At 58.0% G+C, this 17181-nt stretch overlaps 1 protein-coding gene across 1 annotated transcript; it reads left to right on the top strand.

Moving 5' to 3' along the window:
* The first annotated feature begins 7032 nt into the window (after nt 1–7032).
* Nucleotides 7033–16913, top strand: LOC123356563. Its single transcript, XM_044999930.1, has 6 exons — nt 7033–7210; nt 7506–7609; nt 8831–8846; nt 8899–11690; nt 13874–14082; nt 14758–16913. Exons 1-6 carry the CDS (start codon nt 7033–7035, stop codon nt 14825–14827), a joined length of 3369 nt encoding a protein of 1122 aa, XP_044855865.1. The 3' UTR covers nt 14828–16913.
* The last annotated feature ends 268 nt before the right edge of the window (nt 16914–17181 follow it).

Here is a 17181-nt window from a genome sequence, read left to right as displayed (position 1 = left end):
AGGGTGTAGGGTGAGTTTGGAGCCTGCCAGCGTGAGCTGTGCGGCCGTGCCAGGATGCCCAAGCAAGGGCCTGGGGGGGGGGGTGCTGCCTGCGGCCCCATCGGTGTTAAAAGCTCATTGGGCCCAGCTTGTCATGCCTGGATGGCCGTGTGGGTGGCATTGGGGGGTATAGGGGCCTGTGGGGAGGATGGGGGCGTCAGTGCAGTGTGGCAGATGCTATGGGGGGGGCAGTGTGTGTGTTTAGGGTAGGGTGACCAGACAGCAAATGTGAAAAGTTGGGATGGGGGGGGGGGTAAAAGGAGCCTATATAAGAAAAAGACCCAAAAGCAGGACTGTCCCTATACAAAGTCGACATCTGGTCACCCTAGTTTGGGCAAAACCGACGAAGAGTCCAGTGGCACCTTAAAGACTAACAGCTTTATTTGGGCACAAGCTTTCGTGGGTAAAAAACCCCACGTCTTCAGCTGCATCTTCACCCACGAAGGCTTATGCCCAACTGAACCTGTTAGTCTATAAGGTGGCATCGGATGCCTCGTTGTGTTTGCGGCTACAGACTAACATGGCTCCCCCCTGATATTTAGGGGACGAGATAGAGGGAGTGTGTGTGTGTGGGGGGGGGCGATAGCTGGCCCTAAGGTGGGGGTGGGGCCATAGGGGTGTGGAGGGCGGGAACGGGGGGGGAGAGGGCTATAGGGTGCGGCGGGGGGGCGCTGTGGGGAGGCGGACGGGGTGAGGCTGGAGGTGGTGATGGGCTATGGGGGATCCTGTGAGTGTGGGGGGGCTGTAGGGGGCGGTCAGAGGTGGGGGAGGCTCTAGGGGTGGCGGCGTTAGGTGCTATGGGGGAATGCCCCCACAAGGGCGCTGGGGGCGTTCAGAGGTGGGGGGGGCTCTAGCTAACCCGGGGGTGGGGGGGGGTCTAGGGGTGGTGGCGTTAGGTGCTATGGGAGATGGCCACACACCCAGAGGGTGCGGGGGAGGGGCTGTAGGAGGCATTCAGAGATGGGGGGGGGCTCTAGCTGACCGGGGTGGGGTCTAGGGGTGGTGGCATAAGGTGCTATGGGAGACGGACCCCATTCCCTGCCCTGGGTCTGGACCTGTTACCTCAGATGACCCCATTACTTCTTCAGTGACCTCACATAACCCCATTTGCTCTTCTGGATCTGAGTCTGCGTCCTCAGATAACCCCATTACTTGTCCAGTGTCCTCAGATGACCCCAGATAACCCCATTACTCTTCAGTGACCTCACATGACCCCCATTTGCTCGTCTGGAGCTGAGTCTGTGACCTCAGATAAACCCATTACTTGTCCAGTGTCCTCAGATGACCCCTGTTACCTCAGACGACCCCATTACTTCTTCAGTGACCTCACATGACCCCATTTGCTCTTCTGGATCTGAATCTATGTCCTCAGATAACCCCATTATTTGTCCAGTGTCCTCAGATGACCCCATGACTTCTTCAGTGACCTCACATGACCCCATTTGCTCTTCTGGAGCTGAGTCTGTGTCCTCAGATGACCCCATTACTTCTTCAGTGACCTCACATGACCCAATTTGCTCTTCTGGTTCTGAGTCTGTGACCTCAGATAACCCCATTACTTGTCCAGTGTCCTCAGATGACCCCTGTTACCTCAGATGACCCCATTACTTCTTCAGTGACCTCACATGACCCAATTTGCTCTTCTGGTTCTGAGTCTGTGACCTCAGATAACCCCATTACTTGTCCAGTGTCCTCAGATGACCCCTGTTACCTCAGATGACCCCATTACTTCTTCAGTGACCTCACATAACCCCCATTTGCTCTTCTGGATCTGAATCTGTGTCCTCAGATAACCCCATTACTTCTCCAGTGTCCTCAGATGACCCCTGTTACCTCAGATGACCCCATTACTACTTCAGTGACCTCACATGACCCCATTTGCTCTTCTGGATCTGAATCTGTGTCCTCAGATAACCCCATTACTTCTCCAGTGTCCTCAGATGACCCCAGTTACCTCAGATGACCCCATTACTTCTTCAATGACCTCACATGACCCCATTTGCTCTTCTGGATCTGAGTCTGTGACCTCAGATAACCCCATTACTTGTCCAGTGTCCTCAGATGACCCCTGTTACCTCAGATGACCCCATTACTTCGTCAGTGACCTCACATGACCCCATTTGCTCTTCTGGCTCTGAATCTGTGTCCTCAGATAACCCCCATTACTTGTCCAGTGTCCTCAGATGACCCCATTACCTGCCCTGGATTCTGGACCTGTTACCTCAGATGACCCCATTACTTCGTCAGTGACCTCACATGACCCCATTTGCTCTTCTGGCTCTGAGTCTGTGACCTCAGATAACCCCATTACTTGTCCAGTGTCCTCAGATGACCCCTGTTACCTCAGACGACCCCATTACTTCTTCACTGACCTCGCATGACCCCATTTGCTCTTCCGGATCTGAATCTGTGTCCTCAGATAACCCCATTACTTCTCCAGTGTCCTCAGATGACCCCATTACTCTTCAGTGACCTCACATGACCCCATTTGCTCTTCCGGATTTGAATCTGTGTCCTCAGATAACCCCATTACTTGTCCAGTGTCCTCAGATGACCCCATTACTTCTTCAGTGACCTCACATGACCCCATTTGCTCTTCTGGCTCTGAGTCTGTGACCTCAGATAACCCCATTACTTGTCCAGTGTCCTCAGATGACCCCATAACTTCTTCAGTGACCTCACATGACCCCATTTGCTCTTCTGGATCTGAGTCTGTGACCTCAGATAACCCCATTACTTGTCCAGTGTCCTCAGATGAACCCTGTTACCTCAGATGACCCCATTACTTCTTCAGTGACCTCACATGACCCCATTTGCTCTTCTGGATCTGAATCTGTGTCCTCAGATAACCCCCATTACTTGTCCAGTGTCCTCAGATGACCCCATTACCTGCCCTGGATTCTGGACCTGTTACCTCAGATAACCCCATTACTTCTCCAGTGTCCTCAGATGACCCCTGTTACCTCAGATGACCCCATTACTTCTTCACTGATCTCTCATGACCCCATTTGCTCTTCCGGATCTGAATCTGTGTCCTCAGATAACCCCATTACTTCTCCAGTGTCCTCAGATGACCCCATTACTCTTCAGTGACCTCACATGACCCCATTTGCTCTTCCGGATCTGAATCTGTGTCCTCAGATAACCCCATTACTTCTCCAGTGTCCTCAGATGACCCCATTACTCTTCAGTGACCTCACATGACCCCATTTGCTCTTCCGGATCTGAATCTGTGTCCTCAGATAACCCCATTACTTCTCCAGTGTCCTCAGATGACCCCATTACTCTTCAGTGACCTCACATGACCCCATTTGCTCTTCTGGATCTGAATCTGTGTCCTCAGATAACCCCATTACTTGTCCAGTGTCCTCAGATGACCCCTGTTACCTCAGATGACCCCATTACTTCTTCAGTGACCTCACATGACCCCATTTGCTCTTCTGGATCTGAATCTGTGTCCTCAGATAACCTCATTACTTGTCCAGTGTCCTCTGATGACCCCATTACCTGCCCTAGGTCTGGACCTGTTACCTCAGACGACCCTCATTACTTCTTCAGTGACCTCACATGACCCCATTTGCTCTGCTGGATCTGAGTCTGTGACCTCAGATAACCCCATTATCTCTCCAGTGACCTCAGATGACCCCAATTGCTCTCCTGGGTCTCGGCCTGTGACCTCAGATGCTATGGGGGGGGCAGTGTGTGTGTTTAGGGTAGGGTGACCAGACAGCAAATGTGAAAAGTTGGGATGGGGGTGGGGGTGGGGGGTAAAAGGAGCCTATATAAGAAAAAGACCCCAAAAGCAGGACTGTCCCTATAAAAAGTCGACATCTGGTCACCCTAGTTTGGGCAAAACCGACGAAGAGTCCAGTGGCACCTTAAAGACTAACAGCTTTATTTGGGCACAAGCTTTCGTGGGTAAAAAACCCCACGTCTTCAGCTGCATCTTCACCCACGAAGGCTTATGCCCAACTGAACCTGTTAGTCTATAAGGTGGCATCGGATGCCTCGTTGTGTTTGCGGCTACAGACTAACATGGCTCCCCCCTGATATTTAGGGGACGAGATAGAGGGAGTGTGTGTGTGTGGGGGGGGGGGCGATAGCTGGCCCTAAGGTGGGGGTGGGGCCATAGGGGTGTGGAGGGCGGGAACGGGGGGGGAAGAGGGCTATAGGGTGCGGCGGGGGGGCGCTGTGGGGGGGCGGACGGGGTGAGGCTGGAGGTGGTGATGGGCTATGGGGGATCCTGTGAGTGTGTGGGGGGGCTGTAGGGGGCGGTCAGAGGTGGGGGGGGCTCTAGGGGTGGCGGTGTTAGGTGCTATGGGGGACGGACACACACCCAGAGGGCGCGGGGGGGCTGTAGGAGGCGTTCAGAGGCGGGGGGGGGGCTCTAGCTGACCGGGGGGGGGCTCTACGGGTGGCGGCGTTAGGTGCTACGGGGGACGGACACACCCACAGGGCGGGGGGGGCTGTAGGAGCGAGGGGGGGCGGGGCGGCTCCTCCCGGACTTTCACTTTCGTTTCCCCGCCGCGGCGGCTGGGCCGGAGCCGGGAGCGGAGCCCGCAGGTATCGGGGCCGGTGCGGGAAGGGGCCCCGAGTTCACCCCACACAGGTGGGCAGCCCCCCCCCCCGGGTGTACACACAGCCCCCGCCCCCCTGCGGTGCCCCATAGCCCCCCCGCCCCGGGGCCTCGTGCGCAATGGGGGGGCGGGGGAGTTACTGGCCCGGTCCTGCCCCCCCACACGCTGTGGGCGCCGTCCCGGGGGGGGCTGGAACTTGGGATCCCCCCCCGCTCGGAGCACTAATAACCAACAGCAGACACCGGATTTCCAGCCCCCCCCCCCATTGTTCCTGTGCCCAAGATGCGGCCCCCGCCCCCGCCTCCGGGAGCATCGTCCCTCCCTGGCTCCAGCCCAGCCGCTGCTGCCCCCACCAGCCCCACGGGCTCAGGCGGTGCCCCCTGCTCCAGGCAGGCCTGGGGGGCTGGGCCCGCCCTTCGCCAGCCCCCCCACGCTGCCAGGACGTGGGGAGTCGGGGCCGGCCTGCCCTGGAGCAGAGCCCGGCCCCCGCCCGGCTCCCTGGCAGCAGGTGGGGACCCAGTTACTGGGGCTGGGATCTGGCCCTGGGCACTGTGGGTCTGGGCCCTGGTGCCTGCGTGGAGACCCAGGGGGCCCCTGGCTCCAGTTGCACAACCAGGGGCCAGAGTCGGCCGCTCGCTGGACACGGCCCGGGCGGGTGTGGGGGGGAGCTGGTGCCTAAGCTGGTGCCATTTCTACCCACGCCTCTTTCAGGGCAGCACTTTCAGTCCCTGCCCGTCAGGCCGGCAGCACCCAGACAGCGAGAGCAGAATGAGGCCCATCTGCTTGCCCCAGGGCTGCCTTGTTCACACAGCGTCTGGCCCCCCGCGCCCCTTGGGGAATCCCTGCAGAGACAGGGGCCATGCAGGCCAGGGCCAAAGTGGCAGTTGGCTGCCGCCGTCGCCTCCTGCAGCCCAGTGTCTCTTGCCTCCTCGCTGCTGCTGTTTTGCGAAGAGCCTGGAAAGCCCAGAGGCAGCTGTTCGCAACGCCGCAGAGCTCGGGGGGGCCCTGCTGCTGCTACCTTCCCTGCTGAAAAATTCAACAGCTTGTTTAAATATTAAACCTTCCCGGCCTTGTTATTGACTGACTGAGGCACCCCTGGCGCGCGTGCTCAGGCTGGGCCTGTGACACAGGAACCCTGGTGATGTGGACACCTGGACTCCTGGGGGCAGGTGGGGGACCCTAGGCCCATTTCCCCCTGGGGACTGCAGGGATAGCAGCTGTATAAAGACCCTAGCGAGACCCTGGCTCTAACGCAGCTGGTATGGTAGCAGCTCAGTCCCCCCAGCTCCGCCGCAAACCCCTGAGCAGGGCGCGAGTCTGCTCCTCCCAGCTTAATGAGAATTTGCAGGAACAGAGGGTCCCCCTCCCCGAGGCCTAATAAATATTTATGGTGTGTGCAGCTGCATCTTTGCATGTTAAGTGGAAGCTCATGAATAATCCAAGATTTCAGCCCCTCTGCTTGCGGATGAGCAGAGAAATGATAGGTGGGCTCGGACCACAGCCCCTGGAGCCCTTAGCCGAGACTGAGCATTGTCCTGCCGGCGGTGCCTTTCCAAAGAGTGGCTCTGATGTGTGTTCAGGGGGGCAGGGCAGCAAGGCTGCATTATTCAGTTGGCCTCATGCAGCTGGCGAACTAGGGGGCGCTGCTTGGGGCCTGCAGAGTTTGGCCATTCTATTGCTCGCTGCAAGAGAGAGTCAATGCCACCCCTGGCGGAGGTTTGGCCGCCGTGGCAGGAGCTTCGAAGCCAGAAAAAACAGGCTGGAACGTTCGGGCTCCCTGGAGAAAAGAGCAGCTGAGCTACAAATCCCACAGAGACCTCAGTTTCCTGTGGGGCAAATGGGGCCTTGGGGGAGGAACATCTTCCTCCAGGCATGAGAGCTCCCCCGTCTGACCCCCCATCTGCAGCAAGTGCCTTGGGCAGAGGCTGTTGTCCGGCACAGGCTGGAGGGAGGCACAAGGCCACGCTCAGCTGTGCTCCAGTGACAGGGGGATGGTGGTTTCTTCCTGATTCCCCGTGGGCTCTGCTCCCAGTGAGTGCCACGCGGTGACGGGACGGGCTTCACGCGAGGTGAGCTAGGGCTGCCCAGGTTTCCCCTGGGTGGTAACAGGCTTTGTCTGCGGATCCAGACGTGCTTTGCAAATGCTCCTGCATTCAGCTGCACAAGCCCGATTCCTTGTGGAAGTGGAGAAACTGAGTCACAGAGAGGGGCGGTGACCTAGCCGCAGGGAGAAGCGTGGCATCAATTCTTTGCTAGGCAGGGCACATGCACCAGAACAGAACCCAGGTCTCCTGCCTGCGAGCCCAGCTCCCTGGCTCCAGAGCGGAGCGGGCAGCCCACGAGCCCTGGCGGGTGGGCTGGGAGCTTTGCTTGCTGGCTTACCTCTGTGCTCCTTCCCTGCAGGAGGGCCGGCAGCATGGCTGGGCGCACAGTGCGCGTTGGGGGGATCCCAACAGACCTCCCGCCAGAGAGAGTCGCCGACAAGCTCACCATCCACTTCCTGCGCGCCCGCAACGGCGGCGGAGAGATCGCAGACATCGCGCTGCTCGCTGGCCCCCCGGCCTGTGCCCTCGTCACCTTTGAGGAAGCGGGAGGTAACGCAGGGGGCTTGCGCCAGCCAGCACTTGTGTCCTGGGGCCACAGGGGCAGCCCAAGAAGCTCCGCCCAGGGGCCTAAAGGCCAGGGCACCCCCTGCGGCATTGGGCCCCCCAGCCTGGAGGGCAGCTGGTGGAATTCCCAGCCTCCAACAAGGGGCTGCCCCAGGAAAGCAGTGGGGGAGAGGGAGGAATAAGGATCCCGCTCTGGCCCTTGTCTGGCTGGGGAGCCCAGCGGCACAGCCCAGGGCAGGGTGCAGCCACTGACACGTGTCTATTGCTTTGCTCGGCTTAGTGGCTCAGAGGGTCCTGGAGGTGGAGAACCACGTTTTGTTGGTCGGTGGAAAGACGTACCCGCTGACAGTGACAGCGCATGCGGCCGAGCTGAGCCCTGACGAGGTAACGGGCGGGATCAGGCGGGCAGCCCCCCCCCTCGGCTGCATACACTCCTCCCAGAGCCCCCCCCCCCCCCCCGGCACCCAGAACATCGCACCTGCCATAGATACGCAGGGAGGAGACTCTGCTAATCCCGTTAATCAGAGTTGAAGCAAACTCGCTTTATTTGTATTCAAGTGAGGATTTAAAAGGGTTTTTGCTGATAACGCACCCGAGTCAGGGCCCAGTTTTACGCTTGGTCAGTCTGCATTTGTAGCTGTCCAAGCGCAGAGGGAATAGCAGCGGGGGGAGATGGGGGGGTTCGTTAAGCCCAGCTAGCTGCTCCCACATGGCCAGGCAGGGACTTCTGTTAATTTCTCTGCCACTTCATGAGCCAGGAAAGCAGGCAATTTCCCTCGAGGGCGTTTAGGGGAGGCGCTGGTGTCAGAGGCCGTGAGGTAATTCTGCCCTTCCTCTCATTTCATGATGCTGGTGCAGCTGCCAGCTCTGGGCTTTGGTACTCGTGAAAACAAGCTCACCCGTCAGAGCCTGCTGTCTGTGACATCACAGTTATCTCCATGGCAACTACGTATGATGTCAGAGACAGGCAGCCTAATGCCTGCTAGGGACACTGCAGCCAGAGCAGAGGGGGTGGGAGGCGGCTGAGATCCTGGCATGATGCTAGCAATAGAAACGGGAAGAGGGGATCCCTGGGCTCGGGCTGCTTGCCGAGCTCGCTGCGCACATGGGAGATGCGGTGGCTGTATTAAAGTCACACTCGGCGCCACTCCCTGCTCCCAGCAGGCAACACCCTGTGCACCAAGCCCTTTGTACCGCGTGTGGAGGGGAAGTTCTGCTCCAGGCCGCTGGCTCTGTCAGGCCTGACCGCATGGCCCTCCCACATTAATCGCTGCCCGACGCTACAGCTCTCTGCCTGGCTCCATGCACCCCCGCCAGGGCACGCCCTCTCCGTCTCCATGGGCAGCGATTGCCGCACGAAGCTACACTAGGTTTGTTTGCCTGCCCTTGGGGAGAGCAAACACAGGGTGGAAGGGAAGGTGGGGGCGCTTGGCACTTGGCCTTGAAGTGACCCTGGGAGCCGCGGTGAGATAGTGCGTGCAGCTGCCGTTGTCCTCATGATGGCAGGGTGGTGGAGTGGGGCCTGTCGGGGGTCGTCTCCCTCCTGCAGGGGGGCTGTTTACCGTCAGTCACTGCCCTCTGACTCCTCTGGTCCTGTCCCCCCAGATCTTCGTGCGCGTTTGTATGATCATCGACTACGGGAGGCTCCTGGATGGCAAAACCCTCCTGAGAAGCCTGCGCAAAACGTTACGGCGCCGTGCAGTTCAGCTTCGACCCTAAGGAGACGCTGTGCACGGTCAAGGGGCCGTTCACAGAGCTGCAGGCCTTCAGCAAGGAGCTGCTGAGGAGCCAGCAAGCTGGAGAGGCCCCCCCAGAGGGAGTCAGCCACCCCGCCACAGGCACAGGGGTGTCCGCTTCCCAGCAGAGGCCCAGCTCCCCCTTGCCAGAGCCCAGGGTGGAGAAGCAGCCAAGTCCGGGCCACGTGCACGAGGAGGCGTCTGAGCCCCGGTTGCACAGGGACCCTGTGGACGGAGAAGCTGTGGAGCAGCTGGAGGACTTCTCCCTGGTGATGGACGCAGATATCTACCTGTACATGCAGAAGTTCTGCAGTGACAAGTACCAGCGGGTGCTGCACCAGCACCAGGTCGACATGGTGGACGTCAGCAGCGACGGCATCGCCATTCTCTACCTCCAGGCCTCCTCCAAGAACACGGGGGACATCAGCTCCGTGGTGCAAGCCCGCCTGGCGCTGCTGCATCTCTATCAGCAGCTGGAAGCCAGTCTGCGCAAGGAGAAGATCAGCAAGGGGGAGCTGAGCAGTGACATGCGGTCTCAGAGGGCCTTGCTAGGGGACCTGCAGAAACTCTGCCCCCTGCTCCTTTGTCACGAAGACGAGCGACATCTCTATCTCATCGGGAATCTGGTCGATGTCTCCCAGGCCAAACAATACATCCAAGATCGAAGTCCTGGGAGAACAGCCACAGCCGGCCTCAGGACGTCCAACGGCTCCCTGGCCACATACACAGCCGCTCTTCATGGAGGGGATGCCAGACTGGGCAAGCCTGAACCCACGGTGGATCCTTCACCCCCAAGACTGAGCTCTGGCAAGTTTGAGTTTAAAGGTGAACACAAGCTAGCCGCCAATTTCAGCTTCCTAAAGCACGACGCGGCTCTTTCCAGTGCACGGCCCTCGCTGGATCGCAGCTCCCTGTTCATGGAGCAGATGCAGCTTTCTGGCAGCTGGTTAAAGGAAGCTGGTGCCCCGGGCCAGAACGATCCAGCACCACCGAGCGGTCAGCACCACCTGCCTGTCTCTGCAACCATCACTGGGCCAGCGGCAGAGGTTCAGCAGAGGGAGCTGAAGGATTGGGACCGAAGGAAGGGGGCCCCCCTGCTCTTGAGACCCAAGACGCCATCTCTGTTTGCTGGAGGCAAAGCAAGCAGCACTTTGCAGAGTCTCGGGGTCTGGAAAAGCCCTGGTCCCGTAAAGCCTCAGCTCATTAGCAGCGCGTCTAGTGCCTTCAAATCCTTGAGCCTTTTCGATACCACGGGGACCTGTTCAGCACTAGATTCCAAACCGCCCGAGTCTAGCGCCCCGCTGAGACGCTCCAATAGTTTCTCCATTCCAAAGTCTAAGGCAAGCGACACGCCCAGAGACCCCAGCAGGGTCAGCGAGGAGATCAGCATGGATCCTGTGCAGTGGGCTTATTTGAAAGAGATTCATGGCTCTGCTATTGACGGGCTGTGCAGGGAGGGAGGTGTCCTGCTCGCAGAGCGCAGCAGCAAAGGCTGCACCGTGCTGACGCTCACAGCTGAGGACAGGACAAAGCTCCTCCAAGCCAGGTGGAAGATGGAGGCTCTGTGCCAGACGGTGTGTCCTGCTCTCGTGTGCCAGAGCCTGAGCTACTCCGAACTCGATGTGGAGGGGCCCAGCGACGAGGCTTTGAATGAGCTGTGCAGCCTCTTGAAAGGATGCTCTGCCCAGGTCAGAGTCAGCAAAGACAGGTACAAACTGCATCTCATGTGCCCCAAGGAAACACTGCTGAGCGTCAATGAGGCCTTCCAGAGATTCTCTGCCAGGAGGCGAAGTGCTCTGACACTTTCTTCCCCGTCTCCGGGGCTGGAGGGATCTCCGGCCGAGGAGTATCCAAGCCCCACACAGCAGGTGAAAACCCAGGACCCAGCGCTGGCTGCCGAATATCACCATGGCCGGGAGGGACTGCAGCAGCTGGAGGTTAGCAGCACAGCCAGCCGGTCTGACGTTTCGGAGAGCGCCTCCCAGCTGGATGGGCCCGGGTGGAATGGCACGAGAACCAGCAGCTACCAGCAGGCGCTGGGGCAGGAGGACCCAAGTTACCCCAGCGACTCACAGGATGCGAGTGGCAGTGGCCTCCTTGATGCCAGCTTGGCAGGCAGGCAGAGCCTCAGCCCAGGGGACCCCCAGGAGTTGCAGAAGGGGGAGAGGCCAGCTGGAGAGCCCGAGATGGCCAGGATAAAGCGGGTCCTGCCTGACAGATTCCAGTTCGCAAGAGACAAGAGCCGAGGAGGCCCCAGTGAGGCGGGGGGAAGCCCGAGGCCCCCTGCTCATGCAGCAGACGGCCCCCCGCAGTCCTTGCCCATCTGGCTCTTTAGCTCTGGGACTGTCCTGCCAGCTCGGGCTGCAGAACGAGCCCCCAAGCCAGGCCAGGGGGACCCAGCAGGAGATGGGGACTCACAGGAGACGGCGATTTCGGAGCTGGAGCTAAGAGGTCCCAGCCCTGGGCAGGGAGCCCACGAGCACAAGCTTGGGAGGTGTGATGCATGCCAGAGCTCGTGCACAGCGACCTGCCGCGCCCAGTGCGGCCACGCTCTGTGCCGGACTTGTTTTGCAGCCGAAGACACGCACCCAGCCTGCTGCGGCTCCCCCAAGAGCGCCAGGGCTATTAAAGGGACGTTCAAGGTGGTGACTCTGTCCCAGAGCCTGCCCGGCTACTTTCGAGACCCAACGCTCAAGATCGTCTACGACATCCCTGACGGTGTGCAGGAGGTAGGTAGCCAGGCCACACACAGAGTCTGACACCAGGGCCTTTCCAGCCCCCTAATTATGGGACTTGGGGTAATGCCTAGGCATCCTGGTCGGAAGCCAGGGCCCCGCTGTGCTGGGCATTGCCCACGCAGAACAGAGTCCCTGCCCCAGAGAGCTGAGGCAGGTGGATAACACAGGCAGAAGGGGAGCACGGGTGCCAGCTGGGAATGAGCTGTAGTCCAAGCACACCCATAAAGAACAGAATTATGACCCAGATGAACACGATTTGTTGAGGAAGCATCAACATGGCATTTGAAAAGGGACATCAGGCCTCCCCAGTCTGTTCGAATTCTCTGAGGGGTCAACAAGCATGTGGACAAGGGGGATCCAGGGCTATAGTGTACATGGACTTTCAGAAAGCTTTTCACAAGGGCCCTCAGCAAAGGCTCTTCGGCAATGTAAGAAGTCCTGGGAGACGAGGGAAGGTTCTTTCATGGGTCGGTAACTGGTTAAAAGACAGGGAACAAAGGGGAGGACCAAATGGCCAGTTTTCACAGTGGACAGTGGTAAATAGTGGGGTCCCCCCGGGATCTGTACTGGGAGCAGGGCTGTTCAACAGAGTCATAAATGAGCTGGAAAAGGGGGTAAACAGGAAGGTGCCAAAGTTTGCAGATGATATAAAATTACTCAAGATAGTTAAGTTCAAAGCTGCCTGCCGAGAGTTACGAAGGGATCTCACTAAACTGGGTGACTGGGCAATGAACTGGCAGCTGAAATTCAGTGTTGCTAAGTGCAAAGTAACGCACATTGGAAAACATAATCCCAGCTATACTTACAAAATGATGCAGTCTAAATTTGCTGTTGCCACTAAGAAAGAGATCTTAGAGTCATCATAGATAATGCGTCTCTAGAACATCTGCTCAATGACTGCAGCAGCAGTCGAAAAAGCTAACTGCGTGTTGGGAACCATTAGGAAAGGGATAGATAATAAGACAGTAAATATCATAATGCAACTATATAAATCCATGGTACGCCCACAACTTGAATACTGCGTGCAGATCTGGCTCCCAAATCTCTGAACAGATATATTAGAATTGGAAGAGGCACAGAGAAGGGCAACAAAAATGATTAAGTCTGTGGAACAGCTTCTATATGAGGAGAGATTGAAAAGATTAATACTGTTCAGCTTGGAAAAGAGACGACTTGGGGGGGATACGATAGAGAGCCATAAAATCATGACTGGTGCGGAGAAAGTGAAGAGGGAAGTGCTGTTTACCCCTTCACATAACACAAGAACCAGGGGTCACCCAATAAACTTACTAGGCAATGGGTTTACAAACATAAGGAAGTATTTTCTTTACACAAGGCACAGTCAACCTGTGGAACTCATTGCCAGGAGATGTTGTGAAGGTCAAAACTATAACCAGGTTCAAAAAAGAATTGATAAGTTCACTGAGGACAGGTCCATCAATAGCTATTAGCCAAGCTGGGCAGGGGCGCAGCCCCATGATCTGGGTGTCCCTAACCCTCTCACTGCCAGAAGCCGGGACTGGGCGAGGGGACGGATCACTCAGTGATTGCCCTGCTCTGTTCATTCCCTCTGGGGAACCTGGCACCGCTCACTATCAGGGCCAGGGATACTGGGCTGGATGGACCATTGGTCTGACCCAGCCTGGCCGTTCCGAGGTTCTCTCGCTTGTTGCAGGCACAGCAGCAGAGGGGAGTTGAATGAGGCAGTTACACTGTTCATCTCTGGCTGACGGGGGCTCTGGCTTTTCCCACGTCCCCTCCCAAGCCAGCAAGAGCCCAGAGCAGTCCCCTCCCCCAGTGCACCCCAGGGCTGAGGCACTGCAGAGAGAAGTGACCAAGAAGGGAGCCACAGGGGAGTCGGGTTTTTGTGTGTTGTGAGCGTGACCCAGCGTAGGAAACGCCACAAACGGCTCCCACTAGCAGCCTCCTCTCGCTCCTGCTCCTGCTCACTAGCCCGCGCTCCCGGCTCGCTCCTTGGCCAGGGCAGGGGCTGGGTCCCACAAACTGACCCTGCCTTCCCAGCCAGGGGAGCGTGACCCTGGCAGGCGACGAAACCTGCCTGGCCTCCCAGCAGGCAAACCTGAGAGCAGCCCTGTCCCAGCAGCACAAACTCCTGCTCAGGGCTGATTTTACGACTTCCTTCCTTCTCCCCTCCTCCACGTCGCCATTTAAAGGCTGGAGACCCCCGACCCGGGAGACCGTACAGGGGTGGCCGCTTCCAGGCCTTCCTGCCCGACAACAGGGAGGGGAAGAAGACGTCTCAGCTGCTGCAGAAAGCGTTTGAGCAGGGCCTGACCTTCCAGATCCAGTCCTGTGACGGGGAGGAGAGAGTGATGTGGCACCTCATCCCCCACAAAACCTCTTTCGACAAGGGCAAGGCCAGGTACGGAGCAGTGCTGGTGGGGTTTGGACGGGGTCTGGGGCCCCGGCGGCCTCTGGCCTGTTAGCTCTTGGCCTAGGAGGGAGAGGAACAGGGCCTGGCCCTAGATGCCTGGGTGCTGTGCTGTATCCACGCTTGGTGTGCAGGCACCGGCCAGAGCCCAGCAACCCAACGCTGCAGCCGGCCTTGGAGCGAAGCCGCCAGTGTGCAACACGCACCATGCCCAGGAATTGTCTGAGCCCCCCAGCTGCTTCCATGCCCTGGCTCGGGAGGGCAGAGCCTCTCTTACCCTGGCGGGCGGGGCTGCAGCAGCCACTTTGTCGGAGAAGAAATGAATGAGCGAGAGCAGCATCCAAATGCCATTTTAAATGTTTCTTGCTACTCCATCCCCACGGGCCGTTTTCCACCTCTGCAAGGCAGGGCCCCGTGAGACACTAGCGAAGAGCAATTCCTGCACCAGACCTAGGCCGCCTCTTGCTCCGGGGCTGGAAGCGTGGGTGGCCAAGCTCTGAGAGGTTCCCTCTGTGGCTCCCTCCCCATCTGGGAAATGGGGTGTGTGGGGGAACAGGGAGAGATGCCCCCCACTTCCTGCGGTCGTTGGGAGGGGGAGCGTTTGGAACGTGCTCTGAGCGTTACCAGTGGGGCTGCTGCCTCACGCCTCTTCCTCTCCCCTGGCAGGAATGGCTACCCGGATTCCCAGTACCTCCGCGAGGTCAGCGCTCTGCTGAGAAACTTGGGCATCGAGTGAAACTCCCAGTGCTGAGCTGCCAAAAGCCGCTCCCTCTCTGCCACCCTCCAGTCCCAGCCGGGCTCAGCCCAGCTGGCACAAGCCACGTTCAGTACTGAGCCGCTCAGGACAGTGCCGGTTTTTCGCTGCGTGGGCTTCACCTCCACCGCACCCTTTGCTAGCCAGGAATTCCTGTGCCAAGTGTGAAGTGCACTGAGAACCGAGACGTCCAGCGGCAGCGTCTCACCGGCACCCGCCCTCGCTCTTGCTGAGTGGAAGTAAAACCTGCCACAGCTCCAGCTCCCTCTTGGATTTAGCTTGTTAACCAGCCGCAGCTCCTAGCACAGCTGGTTTCGGCATCAGTGAACAACGAGCATTATAGGCTGAGCCATCCCCAGCTTCCAGCCTGATGCCAATCTCCAGTGGAGACACACGTCTGGTCAACCTGGGACATCCCAGTTCTGCCTTTGGAGGACTGGGAGCTGCTCATCTTTCTAGTGTTCAGTGCTTCTGGAATAGCACTTGTTAACTTGGGCGTTTCATTCCTTGGACAGACAGTCCGGAGCTCCCGTCCCATCCCCAGCGCCTGTTCCAGGGAGGGCAGGGAGCTCTCTGGAGGAGCATCACTAACCTTTCTGCTTCTAATGCACGTCTAGCCCTGTGGGCCCAGAGCCCAGAGCCGCAGTGCTCGAGGGAGCCCAGCGTTACACAGTCACTGTTACTTTGCATTCCATGTAGTTGGTGGAGAATCCCAAATAAACGAGTCTCATTCCCCACCCTGTTCAGTCGGGCTTGGCCCTGGCTCGGGCTGGGAGCCTCAAAATGCCCCCGTTTTGGTCACAGGCAGGTATAGCAACAACTGGCTCTAGGCTGCATAGCAGCGGCTGCTGCTTCCAGAGCAGAGTGAAGTGGCTGCAGCCCCTCTGCAGAGGCCGGGCTTTCTCGAGTAGCTTTTTATGGGAATGTGACGGTGCATTTAAGGCTCCAAACACACACTTGGTGCTGATACCAAGGGGGGCAGGGCTGACGTGAACCCTTACAAAGCAGCTGAGATCCTTGTTACATTTCACACCAGGTGTCCAGTGCTGCTGCTCAAAAGCCCCGTGCAAAATCTGCTCCCTGTAATTACAGTGATAGGAGTGCGCCCGTGGCCAGAGCTTGGGGTGAAGGTCTCCTTTTAGCCACAGCACCAGCTCCCCACACTCCTGGCCAGCAAGGCTCCCCTCTGAAGCAGGGAGGCTGCCATTGGGCCAAGAGGGGACTTCACACGCCATTCAGTTCTTGAGCCTGCTGGGAAAGTGACAAGCATGATTGGGTCCGAGCACTGCAGCCCTGGAACTTGTGTCACAGAACAGCTCCCTGCCGTGGGGTGGCAGCTGGGAGGGGAGAGAGCCTGTCACTGCAGAGACAAGCACCCTCGGTCGCTCGCTCGTGCGTTACCGCACTGGGACAGAGCTTGGACCAACAGTTAGAGCTCTAAGGTGAAGGGCTGGGGGTGACAAGCGTCCTTACGAATATTTAGTCAGGCACCAAGATCCTCTTCAGCCGGCTCTGTGGGCTCAGGCTCCTCTTTCAGACCCAGCACATTCTTCCAGAGGAGGGGAGGCACCTGGTTTATAATCAGCCCCACAAAAGGGAAGTGGGGTGGGGAGGTTCAAGCCTGCCTAGAGCATGTTTCCGGGGCTGCTTAGCATTCACACCAGCAGAGAAGCAGCCGGGTAGTTGTACGTGTGTTCTCTAACATCGCTTTATGCTCCCACGGTAAGTTTCTTTTAACAAGGGGTGACAATTGTACCCATCCAGGTTCTGCTGTGCGGGTCACCACAGGGCCTGACAAGAGCTCGCCCTGCTCCCGTTGCAGGGTTCTCCCATTCACTTTTCAGCTAGCCACACTGCTGCTAAATCCACTACCCCCCATTGCAAGCATGGCCCAATGGCTGTTTGAAACACCTAGGGTAGGTCTTGAAGCTTCCCGCCTTGGCTCCTCTGCCAATGTTACTGATCTGAATTATTGACAGACTGGGGAGCATTTATTGTTCCCAGATTTCTTCGGTGACACGAACGAGCAGGAGACGGATGGGACAGGGACCTGCCCGGGTCTGACAAAGGGAACCACAGATTGTCAGCGGCCTAGCAATCTAACCCATGAACCTTTGCTTTATGCTTAACCCAAACGTCGTCACAAGCAGAGAAACAGGCCAGCGAGGGTTTTGTTATGCTTTTAATTAACATTTGAAACACATAAGGCATACGGTAACGTTAGGCAGAAGAGCATTACACGTTGTAGTCATGTAAACAGCATTGGCACAATTGCTTTCTGTTCAACTTGGTTACACGCACAAAGCAGAATATAATTTTTAAAAATGCCGTGCTGT

Source organism: Mauremys mutica, chromosome 25 (genome assembly GCF_020497125.1).
Source record: "Mauremys mutica isolate MM-2020 ecotype Southern chromosome 25, ASM2049712v1, whole genome shotgun sequence".
Taxonomy (NCBI): domain Eukaryota; kingdom Metazoa; phylum Chordata; order Testudines; family Geoemydidae; genus Mauremys; species Mauremys mutica.
This window is presented reverse-complemented; position numbering and strand designations above follow the sequence as displayed.

Bases quoted from the DNA above. Each gene is read 5' to 3' on its own strand.
- LOC123356563 (XM_044999930.1), top strand. From the start codon at position 7,033: ATGGCTGGGCGCACAGTGCGCGTTGGGGGGATCCCAACAGACCTCCCG. The intron at 7,211-7,505 runs GTAACGCAGGGG...TGCTCGGCTTAG, and splicing joins CACCTTTGAGGAAGCGGGAG to TGGCTCAGAGGGTCCTGGAG. The intron at 11,691-13,873 runs GTAGGTAGCCAG...CGCCATTTAAAG, and splicing joins TCCCTGACGGTGTGCAGGAG to GCTGGAGACCCCCGACCCGG.